Source organism: Lycorma delicatula, chromosome 4, assembly GCF_047948215.1.
Source record: "Lycorma delicatula isolate Av1 chromosome 4, ASM4794821v1, whole genome shotgun sequence".
Lineage (NCBI taxonomy): Eukaryota > Metazoa > Arthropoda > Insecta > Hemiptera > Fulgoridae > Lycorma > Lycorma delicatula.
In genome coordinates, this window is record NC_134458.1 from 95,970,023 (window position 1) to 95,986,274 (window position 16,252).

General features: G+C 34.7%; 1 protein-coding gene across 1 annotated transcript in view; it reads left to right on the forward strand.

The window, feature by feature from the left end:
• Nucleotides 1-16,252, forward strand: part of LOC142322676 (uncharacterized) — a 239,772-nt gene that overhangs the window by 126,069 nt on the left and 97,451 nt on the right. Inside the window, exon 3 of the mRNA XM_075361754.1 lies at nucleotides 14,666-14,836. Coding sequence (XP_075217869.1) covers nucleotides 14,666-14,836 — 171 coding nt within the window. The remainder of the gene's footprint in view (nucleotides 1-14,665; nucleotides 14,837-16,252) is intronic.

Here is a 16,252-nt window from a genome sequence, read left to right on the forward strand (position 1 = left end):
TAAATTTGATTTTTTTTCTCGATGAAATACTAATAAGAGCGGTGAAAACTATTAAGAACTCCCAACTTTAAAAAAAAATCAAAACTAACTAAATTTATCAAATAAAAAATGTTTAAACTTTACTCCTCAACTTTACGGTTTTGAGGCCTTCTATGCAGAGGAATTCACGTAATGTTACCGACGCTTTTTGAACACATTGTACTAGCGAGAATAATGAACAAGGTTCATAATAAACATGGGTCTGGAAACGCTCCGTTAGTGAGTTACGGCTAGCTAAAGATTTCGCTCTGATCCCTGGGCAAAAGTCAAATAAAACCGTACTGAAATTATAGAAACCCAAATTAAGGAGTAAACTGATAGTTTCTTATGGTTTTTGACCTGAAAAATTGAATAAAGCCGGTTCTAGAACCATATCTCCAGTATTTTGCATAATTTCCGTCGTAAAACAGAAAAATTTGTTGTCTAAATGAAACGTTTTTTTTATGTTTGTAATATAAAAACTTGTAAAATGACTAACAACCGCGTAAAATTTATTTTGCATGGAAATAGAGAAGTAAACAGGTATAAAAGTATATAATATACAGTGAAACTGTTATCATGTAAATTTAAAAACTGTATTTTAAAAATGTTATACGACTAGTCGTTTAAAAAGCTGATAGTTTTTAAAAATATATATCATGTTAAATAACAAGATAATTACCAATAAATACATAAGCTATAAATGTATATGTCCTGAAATCAGGAACCCTTTAAAAAATTTGTATGAATTTAAAACATAAAAATTGTTAATATAAAAAAGTAATGAAAGTTTAATCTGTATGTGTATTCATTCGTTGCTATACCTCTACAATCAATAAATTAGACTTCTTACAGTATTTAAATTATAATATAAATTTTTGCTAAAATAATAATAACAAAAATTTTTCTTTATAACTTAGATACTTTTTTGACATTAAAACTAAATATTGCTTCCAAAGTGTATTACAAAAAATGCCGGAAAAAATAAAAATAGTTTTAAATACTAAAATATAATTTCAGAATTTAATTAATTTTTTTTTTTACACAGAACATTTAGGACTCACTGAATTACACAATTTATATTTGAAAGTTTTTGACAAATTATACAGGATTCGGGAGAAAATAAAAAAAAATTATAATACTGAGTGGGGAGATACATACGCCTGACGATAAGTTCGACCTATCGATTACTAAAAAAAAAACTTTTTAGCATTAGAAAGTTATCTTCAGCTAAAAGTGGCCAATTTTTTTCCCTACATAGAACTTTATCACTTAATCGGTAAAAAGGATAAGTGGTAATAAAATATTATACTTCAGTATACCTTTACATTGTTTTTACGATTTACAATCATTAGTATAAATTATTCACATTTAACTAAAAACTAATTAAATTTCTTTAATTTTACAATAATCAGTTTCTTTTCTTAAGTCGTAAAATAGTGAGTAATTTTCTCTTATTTAAAATTAATTCTTATTAAATAAAAAACAGTTACTTTCGTAAACAAATAATTACGTGAAAATAAGTGTGCCTGATTTTAAAAATAAAAATTCATATTATAATGTAAAGTGAAACTTACCTGCTTAAAATTTTGTCATTTATTACAGAGTTATTAACATTCTGTTTCCGTTACTATTTACTACGACTTCGGGCATGTAATTATTTACAAATGCTTGTAATAATAATACGCTAATATACACTTAATTTAACGCAATCCAAAATACATCATTTTTTTTAATAATATAATACACTATTCCACGGGTAGTTTTTACTATTAAAAATAACTCCGAATAAATTATATTAAACTGTTCAGCAAGATACCTGAAACAGCAGCGTGAGAACTGATGATTTACCACTTAACACCAGCTATAATCGGATTTTTACAAACTCACCCTATCGAACGACTTATCCTAGAAACATGTCTTCCTTACTGTTAGAACAGTTTTGATATACGAACATCATTTCCACTCACTTGACATAACGTTACGTCTTATTAAACTAACGGAGGTGATGTTGACATGGAGTTAAAGCTCAGTCTTTTAAGTGAGCTATGTTTCCAATTGAATCCGATGGCGCAATCAGTTCTACCTCAATCAGCCAGGTAGGAAAGCGTAGAGAGTGTGAAGTTTCTAAAGTCCTTTAAATTTCTATATAGGGCGAATTACTAATGGAACATTCCAAAAGCCATCGACCCACCTCCTACACTCACTACCACATTTCACATCTCGAATAGTCTTTGTTGTCAACTTCGTATTGCAACAGATCTGTCCACATCCGCTGCGACGTTCCGGTAAGTTCCATTATTGTAGAATATTCCAAGATATTTTCATTATAATAAACCTATATTTTAAAAAGTAAACAGTAGTTAACAATAATTCATTTGAGCTTAGATCTTATCAGTTGAATGCTTAGAAAAGAACTTTAAAACGACAGAAGAAAAACTTATAAACTTTTGTAAAACAAATCGTTTCAAATTTTAATAAAAGGTTTTAACAATACTTTTCCATTTAACTAAACAACAGCAATTTCATAAAAAAATTTTATTGTTCGTTTGGAATAACAAATTACACAATATTACAAACCACAGTAAATTTTCTTAAAAATATTTCACTGACCTATATATGTGGAGTAACAGTCACCTGAGCGCGCCACAGAATCCTATTAAATAAACTACAACAAATCGTTACTATTAACAATCAGAATAGAAATTTACTTTACAATTCTACAAAAATGAGAATACTGTCAATCACAGTTTACTATCGCAGACTCAATTTACGGATCATCATATACAGAAATCAATTACATTCAAAAAAAATAGTAAAATTTAAAAAAAACCAATAACAATTAAATCAAAGATAAAAAAACAACAAAAAATATAAACCCTAGATAAAAATCAGAATAATAATGACAGGAATTAATCTACATTCATTTAATTGTTGATTCTTTTTATATATATATATATATATATATATACTCATTATAACTGCAATTGTAATTTTAGTCTTGTTCTTTTGAATGTTGTGAAAAGAACGAGACTAAAATTAATAATCGTCAAATAGTGAAGACTCTCACAGAATTACAATTAAGTTTAAAGAAGAAAGGAATAAAAAATTAGTTAACAAATTTAGATAAATAGAATTTTTCTTGCATAAAGTTTCGAAAAATATCGGCCACAAATTTTATTTGACCGGACAAGCTGAAACCGGGTAACCGGGTGGTTCAGTTATTCCTATGAAGTTCTGTTAATAGAGTAGGTAAATAATTGAGGGTAATCCTCGTAAAAGTTTTAGTTATGAAATCCTGTAATAGATTTTCATGGAATAATAAATAACGTGGATCGAGTACGCGGTCATGTTATTCGCAACTTACATTTATTAAGATCATCTTTCATAACTACTAAAAAGTATTTATTTATTGTTTATTACAAAACAGTTTTTATTCGCTTCAAGTACAGGATAGAAATATGGGGGAACTTCTAAAAAATCATTTAAAAAATCATTTATTTTACGAAAAATGCGTCGGTAAATTTACATCTTACAAAAATTTATCGTCGAAGGTGTTTTTAATAATTTATTCCTTAAAAGATTTCATTAAAATGTTATTAATAATAAAAAAATCTTCCACGTTTACGATATGAAGGAAAAAGTTCTACATGGCAAAAGAAATATTTTGCAGCTGACTGATCATAACGATCCTCATAGAAAAGGCAGCGTATTACTTTAATAAGTTAAGTCGCATTAAATTACTCTTTTGTAATAAATTCAAGAAAAAGTTTAGCCTTTCAACTAATCAATTAAATTTTGCTATCGATGTGAATTCAGTGTTGAATATAAGCGAACTAGTCAACATGCACTAATAATAACGAATGACAAAAATTTTAAAAAAACATACTCAAAAATTCTTAATTAATTCTTTAATCGTAAAATATGACTTACTACTACTTTTGTAAAATTACAAGAGCTCAGGTTTTTTGTTTATTAGCCAAACCGTAGTGCCTTTCCATCTTCACAGACAGAGACGGTATTATAGCTGAATTAATTCTCCTATACCTATCAAGGTTAGACAAGATCAAAGAAAATGTGTAATAGTTGGAGAGGAGATAGTTTGTGGATGCATAGGATGATTGTTGTAGGGTTGAAAACCCTTTAGAAGATAGTTTACCGTTCTGCTAGAACCTAAAAAAAAAAGAAAAAAGTTTTATGTTTTAATCCATTTAATTTACGTTCAGAACGATTTGATTAAATGCAGTTCATCTTGCTACTTTTATTTTAATTCTGTGTGTAAAAATGAAATTTCAGTTAGTCATACTGGTATTTTTTCTTATTTGTAACATTACAATTAAATTTTTATGACGTGTAAGTTAATTATCTTAAGATGTTAAATTGAATTAAGTTTTATAATTTATTTGTATTAATAAAGTAATATTTTATATTGACTTGTCTGCGAATCTTTGTGTACACCAAATAAATAATTCTAATAAAAAAAAAAAAAAAAAAAGAATAAATTGAATCTAGTGAAGAATGTTTATGAATAGAGTTTGTGGTGTGCCAGTTTTTTTTTTACTAAAAAAAAAATAATATCCTAAATTAAAAATTATAATAGATTTGTCATAAGACTACATAAGGTAAAGGTAAAAAAATAAAAAATTCTACGCAAAAAGAAAATCTAATGTAACTTAAGTAATCAAAGAATGTGGTGATATATGAATTTTATGTAAAGTGAGAATATCAAATAAAAAATGAAAAAAATCACAACACAAATGGCTTGACTGAATGGCCTGACTTTGGCTTGACTGAATATTCAATATTTCAAAACGTTTTGGCTATCTGATTCTGTACCCAAATGAGTACACAATTCACATCAAATAAAACACGAATCGATTTGAAATAATAATTCAGTTTCATATACCATTAACACAGCTGAAATTAGCATTAATAATTCAAAAGAAGTGTATACGAATGCGGTCATCTAAATATCATGCTACGTGACAAGATAGAAATTCTGCTAAACAATATTTATTACATATAATTTAAAGTAATTAATTTGATACAAATTAGCATTGTAATTAACAGAACAAGATTAAAGTTCCCTACCATAATTACTAAAGGTGATACGCTTATTATAAAAAATAATATTTCATTTCTAGCAATCACTAGTTTTTTATGCTGATATTTTATATGACATTTCATTTTACTAATATACTATTAATCTATCTCCAGACAAATAATGAATATTCTTTAATTGCAGTTTACATTTTCTTAGGCTTGGATAAAATTCTGTGGTAGTACAAGATTAAAGCCAAGCCGAGCATAGAAATAGTAAAGAGCGATAACATTTTTACAGTTCTTTATTTTTTTGAATGAAGAATTCCAGTAATAAATAAGTTTAAATTAGTTTGCAGTAGATGCCCCCTTTTCTAAAAAAAAACTATTCTACACTAACCTTATTTTTTCTTTTTTTTAAATTCTGTTTAGCCTCCAGAACCACTGTAAGGTATTACTTCAGAGGATGATATGAATGAATGAAAGTAAATGAAGTGTGGTCTTGAACAGTCTCAGGTCCTGAGATGTGTGGTTAATTGAAACCCGACCACCAAAGAACAATGGTCTCTACGATCTAGAATTCAAATTCGTATAAAAGTAACTGCCTTTACTACGACTTGGACCTTAGAACTCTCATCTCTGAAATCAGCTGATTTTGCGATGATGAGTTCACTATTAGACCAACCCGATGGGTTATCCTACACTAACTCTCTTTTTCTGTTTAGCCTCTGGAAACACCGTAAGGTATTACTTCAGAGAATGAATGAGGATGATGTGTATGAATGTAAATGAAGTATAGTCTTGTACAGCTCAGGTCGACCATTTCTGAGATGTGTGATTAATTGAAACCCAACCACCAAAGAACACCGGTGTTTACGATCTAGTATTCAAATCCGTATAAAAGCCTTTACTAGGATTTGAACGCTGGAACTCTCGACTTCGAAATCAGCTGATTTGCGAAGACGCGTTCACTTCTAGACCAACTTGGTGGGTTACATTAACCTTTTTTTTCTCCGCTCTACCTGGGACCGATTTGCATTCAAGTTTAGCACGTCCCAAGCAGAGTGTCACTAGACTCTAACGAGCCTCCCCGCCCGCCGGCTGTATGTCCGGTACGGCAGGTCTACACGCCGTTTCGGATTTTTGGATCTTTACACGTGCCTTGCCTCTAACAAACGAGAGAGGGGGTAGTCCGAGCCCGACGATGTCGTTCCCGGGTCCCTCTCTAACGGCCAGAACTCGGTCTTTTCAATTTTTTATTTTTGTCACATCATCCCTTATGTTAGCTCACTAACCACATGTCACTATCCAGTTCTTTTGTTCTTAATATTTCGGAGACCACATTCTCAATCTTCTTCCATTCTTGTAGACCTTTCTTTCATATATGATATTATTGTATTTGGGGTTATTCCATTGATATTTTCCCTGTCTCTAACCTCCGTCCATTTGTCGCATTCAAACAATGTATGCTGTGGAGAATCCTAACCGCAGTAAATGCAGTAATCGTACTCTCTTTTCTTAAATCGGAATAAGTAATTTCCGAATTCTTCATGGCCGGAGAGGAACTAGGAGATATAATATCCCACTTCTCCATGTCTCCTCCCTAACCATGACCTCAATCTGGGAATCAGTCTTTTTGTCCAATTGCCAGTATTGGTCGTTTCCATTCTGTTTGCTATTCCTCATTTAGCATCTCATCGGCATCTTTCCCGTTCATGCCTTCGAATATTCTCTTTCTTTTCCTCGCTTGTAAATGGATCGGCGGGATCCTCGCTAAAATACCCGCACAACCGTTGATACTGTTCTATAAGCAGCCGAGATTTTTAGGTTCATTCTCCTTTGCAGCGAATTGAACTTTTTCCTATTTATTTGTGCATTGAATGCTGTATACCATGCCGGGGTGGCATAGAACATGATAGATGTTACTGCTGCTAGTATTATCTTTCATTTCGAGGCTTTCGGTCCCCATTTATTACCCATCAGCCTGCCAAGTGAATTTATCGTTCGTTCAGCCTTCTGTGATATTTCTTCTATGTGTTTGTTGAATGTTACATTCCTGATTGATGGAACCTCATTCCTAAATATTTTGCTGATTGTAGTGTGTCAATCATGTCGTCCACATTGATTCGGATAGGTCTGATCTTCCTTCTTCCGATTAATGGCAATGTTTGTGTTTATCTCGGCTCAATGTTGAGGCCTCTATCTTTTAGCCAGCCACTTGCCAATTTTATCGCCGCGTTTGCTTTTTGTTCTATTTCATCTTCGGTATGTCCTGACACTACAAGCGCCAAGTCATCTGCATATGCTATTGGGGACAATCCTACAGGATATTTTAAATTCAAGGGCACGTCAAAAGAAATGTTCCATAGGAGGGGGCTTAAGACTAACCTCGAGGTACACCCCTCGCATCTGGAACTTCCGTTCACCGTCCTCCGTGATCACTATTAACTCTTGTAGATAATTAAAAAGAACTGAACGGATGTAGGCTTTCTTTTTTCTAACTTTCTAGCCACTACCGCCCATGCGAGGCTATTAAACGCATTGCGGACATCCAGAAGTACCATCAAAGGGATCTTTCTGGTCTTTCAAGTGCCCGCTCTCCACGTCACTGCCCATGTTACTACTCGTTTTAAGGCATCCATTGCAGATTTGCCTTGACAAATCCAAATTGAGCCTCGGACAATCCTCCCTTTATCTTGAGATCATCCCGTAGTCGATCCGCAATCATTCGTTCGTATAATTTGATCGATGATAAAAGGCATATAGGTCAAAATGTCAGAGCCATTTTTTTTTCTTTCAGTTTGGGCACCAAACAACTGAAAGTAAACTTCCAGTCTTTTATTCCTCCTCGAAGCTTTGAACGGTTGATCTGTCATTACATCGTTACTGGGTTATTGTAGTTGAAAAATAACTCAAATTCTTGCTCAGGGTCTAAAAAACCTTTGAAATCAACACCCCCTCGGTTTTTTTTTGGGGGGCAAGGGTTGGCGGGGATGATCAATTTTTGGTGGAGGGTGGAAGTGATTTGTATCCGTTCAAACATGTGGTCGGAGTTTTTTGGGGGGTTATTTTGGGTCAGGGGTCCAAAAGTTAGGGGATGGCATGAAACGCTAAGAAACTGACGGAGAAGGCTGAAAACGGATTTTGGGGGGTTTTGGGGTATTTTGGAGTTGAGGGTCAGGGAATAGAGGAGACCCGGATCAGTGGAGATCCGGGGGTTTTTCGGTCTGGGTTGAACGGGAAGCAAGAAATATGAGAAAAAGTTTCCCCCTTATAATGGAGTCGCTGGGACTGAGAATATTTTCACTAGAAACAGTGAAAAATATTCCAAATCCTTGTTTACGACTAATAAATGACGTCACTCACTTGTACCGTCTTGACTTTCGACTTAGAAAAAATTTTAACTAATCTCGAGGTTAAATATGATCAGTTCCTATACTAAAATATAGGAAAACCAAAAAATCTAAATAACTAGGTAGTCAGGCGTTCAAAACTCACCAAATTTTGTGTCCGTACTCACTGATTAGTCACCAACAAAATCCAATCCATTGTTCCAGAAAAAGCACCCAAAAACCAATCCAAAAACACTTATAACAGCGGAACAAAACTACACACGTCTGTACCCTTGCGCAGTCCCAATTCGACTTTTTACCTTTCTTTTTCCTGTTTAGCCTCCGGTAACTACCGTTTAGATAATACTTCAGAGGATGATATGTATGAGTGTGAATGAAGTGTAGTCTTGTACATTCTCAGTTTGACCATACCTGAGATGTGTGGTTAATTGAAACCCAACCACCAAAGAACATCGGTATCCACGATCTAGAATTCAAGTCCGTGTAAAAATAGCTGGCTTTACTAGGACTTGAACGCTGGAACTCTCAACTTCCAAATCAGCTTATTTGGGAAGACGCGTTCACCACTAGACCAACCCGGTGGGTTAGTTCCAGTTCGACTGGGTAATACTTACCTTACTTAATCTAACCTAAACTTTTTTTCCGCTACTCCCCTGGGCCGGACATGCAATTAAGCAAAACTCATTCCAGGAAAGTGTCCTTATACTCTGCGGGGGCCTCCCCACCTACCGGCTGTAAATCCGACATGGCAGATCAGCCCCCCGGTTTGATTTCTCACTTTTTCTTTTTGCCTGCCTCAAATCCCTGAAGAGGTGTAACCGGGCCCGACTATGTCGTTTTCGGTCCGCTCCACAGAGACCGGGTCTCGGTCTGTAACATTTCAGTGCCGTCTTTGCCTCTAACCATTGGGGAGGGGGAACTGGGATTGACTATGTCACCCCCGGACCCCCACCTAGTAACCGGGACTCGGTCTTTTTTATTTATTTCCCCATGCTCTCCAATCTGATTCTATTCATCCGCACATTAACTGCTTCTTTCCAAATCGGTGCGGCATACAATGTTATTGACGTGACCGCCGACATAATGGCCCACCTCTTAGGAGCCCTGGGCGCCACCTGTGATGTCATCAAACGTTTCATCAAGCGCTCCAATATATGATCACTGAAACGCAGTGCTTGAACAATCATCACTCCCAACTACTTAACCTTAGTGCTACGTCGAATTCGGTTACTTCTAATAACGTGATAGGATCAATCCTCCTCTGCCCAGTCAATGTAACATACTGGCACTTTTTCCATCCCATGGTCCTCCAACCAACTAACTATGAAGGCTAATGTTGCGTTACCCCTTTGCTGTATCTCTTGCTCTGTCCTGGCTCTTATTGTAACCACCAAATCATCGACATACACAATTGTATTTGTATGCTCTGGCAACTGGATACTAATACCTCATCAAAAACTATACCCCAGAGTAGGGGGCCCAGCACGGCACCTTGCGGGACTCCCCCAAACATCTAAAAACTGAATCTGCCTTCAACAGTATCAGCCACAATCCACCTCTCATTAAGATATTCTCCAATTTTCTTAGTCAAATAAGTACTAATACCTTTACGAATCAGTGCCGCCATTATTACACACCAAGGCAAGGACCCAAATGCATTCTTCATGTCCAGCAACACAAGAACTGGAATGCCTTGTGTTCTCATTGTGCCCTTCCTAACCACACGAAAAACTGCCTATATAGTCAACCTGCCAGGTACAAAACCGTACTAATCCACATGTATACCTCCTTTTTCACGGAGTTCATCCATGATACTAGTTGCCAGTAATCTCTCTGCAACCTTGCTCAGGTTGTTAAGCATACATAGCGGGCGATACCCATCGATCATCCCATCCCATCAAAACCAGGATCAATCCCATCCAAACCAGGACTTTTATCATTCGCCAACTTGTTTATGGCAATAATCAATTCTTTTAAGGTACATCTTCTTGATTTCAGCACAGTGGAGCACTCCAATCTCTGCCCAACACTTGGAAAAGGTTTATCAGTCTCAGCCATCACTTTCTCCTTTGACAACACTGGAAGGCGCCTACCAAACATTTTCATAACTATTTGGTAGGCTCTACCCCACGGATCCCTGTCAAGATCACTGCACAATTCTAGCCACTTTTTGCGTTTGGTCTCCTTAATCTCATAGATGCGCATTCGTCTACACTCCCTGTATTCCTGTGCGACCGCATCAGACACCCCACTGCCACACTGGCTCAGCCACTGCATATGCCTCTTACTAAATTGCAGCTCCTTACGCAGTTACTAAACTCTCAGGGTCCACCAATAAACCGCTTATATCATAGATGCCTTACAGTGAATTTAGACATCTCATATTTGATGATTTCTTGAAGCATCACTGGAGATAAATCAACCTCACCAGTCAACCTCTCCGAAACCCTACTCACCACCAAATCAACTTGCCAATTAGTTAATCATACAGGCGGCACACCAATTCTTGCTCTCGCAGACATTTCATACAAATCAAGCAACAGCGCCAAAGATCACTAGCTATATCCTCAGAAATCAGTTTCAAGGAGCACCATTCTCGATCCCACCGACCGTCTACGATTGCAAGATCGAGAACCAAAGTATGCCCCCTAGCTACATAAGTGGGGGTCCCATCATTCAAACAATAAACCCTGTTGTAAAAGATCAGAAAGAATCTCACCACGCCTGTTGGTATGTGTACAACCAGCTTCCATAATCTTCTTACAATTAAAATTGCCAAGTATGATAAGTCTCTTAGGCACTCCGGCAATCAAAATCCTCATAATATGAAATATCACACTTTGGCGTCACATAAGCTCCGACCAATACAGCCTGGGCAAGTTCAACTGCAATTAATCCATTACCTCTCTTGACCAGCCTCCAACCCAGTTTGCCACTGTGGTCTCGAATAGCTACGTCTCCATGTTTGTCGACACACCAAACTATTAGATACAGAATTTCAATCTGGCTCCATGGTAATAACAAAATCCACATCCACACGTCTAGCCATCACATCAGTCAAATCGTGCGGAAGGGGGCTATGATTGGCATTAATCATTAGGAACTTAATCATTCTTGCTCGATTGGCATCCCAAGCCTCCAGTGCATACAACATGCCTAACACTTTCTCGACAATCAATTCTGAAATGTCCATCCATACCACATCTAAAACAAGCCTTTCTCCTATCAGGCCCTGTACAATGTGCAGCCTTATGACCTATCATCCATCACCTATAGCATCTATCTATGTTAGCACCAAGTTCAATTCTGCAGGAGTCCCAGCCAGTCTTCCGTTCTGAGCCAAATCATCTGCCAACTTAGTGGGAATCAACAAAGTAGCCACTTTATTACTTCCATAAGCAGGTCTCATCATGAATTGATTTAACTGTAGGTCTTCAACACCTGCAACTGCCTTAAGAGCCGCCACAATATCCTTTTCAGTAGAAAGATCATCAACATCCCTGATAGTAATCTTCTTCATGTGCAACCTGCCTGTGCAGCTTATTTTAACACCCTCTACACCTACAGCTATCTTTTTCAGGGATTCTTCTGCAGCATCACCGTCATCACGTACCCTGATGAGCAGCTCACTTGCCTGTCCTTTACGTAAGGATAATATTTCCAGGAGCTCGCCGTCTAACTCCAGTCTTCACATCTATTAATAAATCTGCATAGCTCCGATTCTGAGCTGACACTGTGACCGTCTTCAAGGGAGAACTTTGAACTCTCTCAACCGACTTGGACCGTTCCACACCTTGATATCGATATACATCAATCTTAATAGCCTTCCTTCTGCTAACATATTCAAGCAACCTCCTCAAGAAGGACCCAACCTTACCGCCAGGAGCCCCAAATGCTATCCTATTACCCAACAACTCAAAGATCTGACCAATTCTTCCCTTTAAGTCCTTGACCATCTTGCTATCATCCTGCAAGAAATCAACCATTATCACATAAACAATGCAAGACTCAAGATCTAACACATCACCAAGAAGAACCTTTGTTTGCAGTCTGAAAGCCAGAAGCTGACCCATCTTCAGCTTACCACCATCAATGAGACGCCTAACATCAGAAATCTTCGTACAGACCTCAGACTTGGCAGCTCGTGATCATGAGCTGCCAAGTCAACAGTAATTGCCACATCCATATCTACACACTAGAAACAAGATCTGTTCTTTTCCTCTGTACAACTTTATGCTGCCTTCGGCCATTGTCTCAATACCAAATTTAAGACCTCAGTATCATTAACACCTTGATCAAGCTGATTCAAAATCTCATTATTCATCGCTCTACCTTCAACTTAACAATGTTATATATCTGAACCTCAACCTGTTTAATCTCCTTCTTCATGTTCTTCTCAATTGAGCCATGCAGGATACAGGCAGCCTCCTCTAATTTACATATTAAATCAACAAGAGCATTATCCAATTCTCTTTCTTTGGTGCTCAGAGGGTGTCTTCTCTTACAATCCTCACAAGATCTTCTTTCATATGTGACTTCCACCGATATAGTCTCCATACTCAAACATGGTGCCCCTACAGGCGCCTAACCTAGTTGAAGCCTAATGAATTGTGCGTCCTGTTATTCTGACTGCCAGACAACATGGATATCTTCCAGTATTCTGGAACCAGTATTTTGGTTTCTATTCCAGAATACAGTATTCTGGATAGTAGTACTCTGTATAGTATTCTGGTTCTATTATCTTAGCGAAAGTCAAGAACAATTGGCAATCAATTAGTATTGATTTTAAGAATGTTAATCAAAATGTATAACAATATTTTTTTATTAATATACTGCCAGAAACATAAGTAGACAAACTGCAGTTTGTCATCCTGCCTTGTTTGTAATTTTAAACTTTTAGGAAATGGGGGCATCTACTGCAGAATATCCATAAATTTGCACACACCAGCCAAAAAGTGACAGTTGAGTGAAATAAATTTTGATTGATATAATGAAGTGAATTGTTAAACTAAAAACTTTGTAAAGTGTTTAATTATTACAAACTCTCTATGGTTCAGCCAGCTCTAAGGACTCAACACTCATTATCAGATCATGGAAGTTCACATACTCTTTAATATATATTTTTATTGTGTAAAGTTTATTATGAAATGTTATAACAAATATTAAAAGAAAAATTAAATTGAAATAACTACCTCTTGGAAAAATTCTTCTTCTAAGAATCTCTTAAGAAAAATTCTTCAAACTATTTCAGTTCATTCATTAGCTCATAAAATTTAAATTATAAATAAAGTAGCTGTAAATGGCATCTGCAGTACATTTCCTCTACAAAATCTATACCAACAGCATATACAACTCATATAACCTACATAGAAATTACAAATTTTATTATGGTCTCATGGATCGCAGAAATCTCAGTGAGATGGGCTGAATAGGACTTGACCTATTCCTTTGGGTGTAGCTGACAATCATATGTTGTCTCTTCTTTAGATATATTATTCTTTCTTTCAATCCAATCTTTTTTCTTTGTATTTGATTCTTCTTCTCTAGTTAGTTTCTGTAAGTTTAGGTCAGACCCTGCTGAATCTATGCTGAAGATGAAGAGACCTCCAAAGCCAGTGCTTGTTGATACTTGTATGAGGCAGCTCTGTCACTGAAACTGTTTGGGAATTTTTTTTCTGTTCTAGTGACTACAATAAAAGATGAAATTGATGGCTAAGGTGTCTGTAAGGTAAACTAGGTGCCATAATCATTATCAATACGATATGTCACAATAAAAATATGATGTTCTGCAAATACCACCAAAAACAGAGGGGCCTCAAACTGATGAAAAAAGTTGTACAATAGCTTAAGAAGGATTCCATTATCATCATAGAAAACTAGAAGTGAGAAGTCTAAATTCAATTAGTATCAAATACAAATCCATCCTATCAGTGTATTACTCATTAGTTGATAATTGCTGCTGAAAATACTTCTTAATGAGAAAATAACTGGTCACTACTCTGTAACATCTTTGACTCTTTCCTAGTGATGCTGGACACATTGTTTAGCACCTCAAGGTAAAACAGGGAATGTTCAAATTAGCTTTCCATTTGGTTCTTAATGACACAAACACTTACATATGATACTAAGATTAAAAAATATTTTGGTATATTAGTATAAAAATATAATCTAATACTTGAATTCATATTACTACTCTTGTTCATATATCTATCTGCATGAATATATATATTTTTTAACACTGTTTACTGTTACAGTCTCCTGTTCTACAGTGACTGTAACAAAATGTCAAGCTGCATTACGGACACTACAGGCATTTCCATTTTTTAAACCAACTTGTCTCTGCAAGGAACCCCTACTGGATCAAGAATGCAACTCGTTCCGCAATTTCCTCTTCGACCACCCATGCATATTTGTTCACAAAAAAGGTAGGCATAAAAATGAAACTTTTTTGCATCCCAGTTTTTGCCAGATCAGCACAATATTTTTATTAATAATTTCTAAATAAATTTGTAAATAAAATATATTTTATCTTTTTGATATGCAGCTTTACGCATATGATGATGTCACCGTACTTGCAAATACTGCTACTTAGATTACTGAGTACATTTTATCGACACACATGCACTAATATGCATGAATCCTTTGCATAATGGTATTTGGTCTATGGTAGTATGCCTTTCATCTGACATGCAGTATTTTTTAATATTTTATTTAGTAGAAAAATTATATATGTAATTAATCTGTTTCTTCAATAGGTAATTATGTTATAAGGTAATAAATATAGCAGTAAAAATAATGCATTAAGAGAATTAAAATTATTAAAACTATGTTAGAAATACATATATTACCAACAGTTTTACAGCTGTTTGAAAAATAGTAATGCAGGATTAAAAAAATTAGATGTTCTACTGTCAATAATTGTCTTTTGTTACCAACATTTTATTAAGTAAGAATTTTTTAAAATATTATTTAACCTAAATTCAATAGGCTGTGTGTTATTATAAATACATAGAAATTTAATTAATTGCCAAAAAATTATAAATTAATATTATTTTTTCAACATTAAAACAAATATATATATATATATATATATATATATATATATATATATATAAAGACACACAGTTGTATGTTGTACTATAAAGATTATCTTTGTTTGCTTACATATGTATATATATATATATATATATATATATATATATGAGTATGTGTGTGTAAAAAGACACACAAGATTGTTTTTTATTTACCTTCAACAAGAACATAATATTAATTAACAAAATGGAAATTAATAACTTAATGAGTTGGGAAATAAAAGTGACTTAAGACTTGATAAAAAGTGGATCTGTGGAAGGATTGTAACTGTTGTCTATTACAACTTGATTGTTCTAAAACATATCAAATAGTCAGACTTATTAAATAAAAAATCATCCTCATTTCTAAAACCTTAACTATCAGTTTTAACAAAAAGTTAAATGTAGTCGTTTGTGCGTATGAGAGATGAAATAAAATGGTAGATGGTAATTATTAAATGATGAATGAATGAAAAAAATACCACTATAGGTTTCTATTTCAGACAATTATGCATAGAAGTTTGATCTCCTGAACTGTCTGATCTACCCATGCCAGAATCTGATCCTGACATGAAACTAAAATTTTAGAAAAAATTACTATATGATGTCAAGATAAAAGCTTATTGTCAAAGAGTAAATTTAACATACCAGTAAGATGACTGAAGTTAAACAAAATGGAGAGTAGCTTCTCATTACAGAGTTTATTATTTAATAATTAATAAAAACAAAAGTTAATGTCAATTGAGATAAAAAGTAAGTCACTGGAGAACG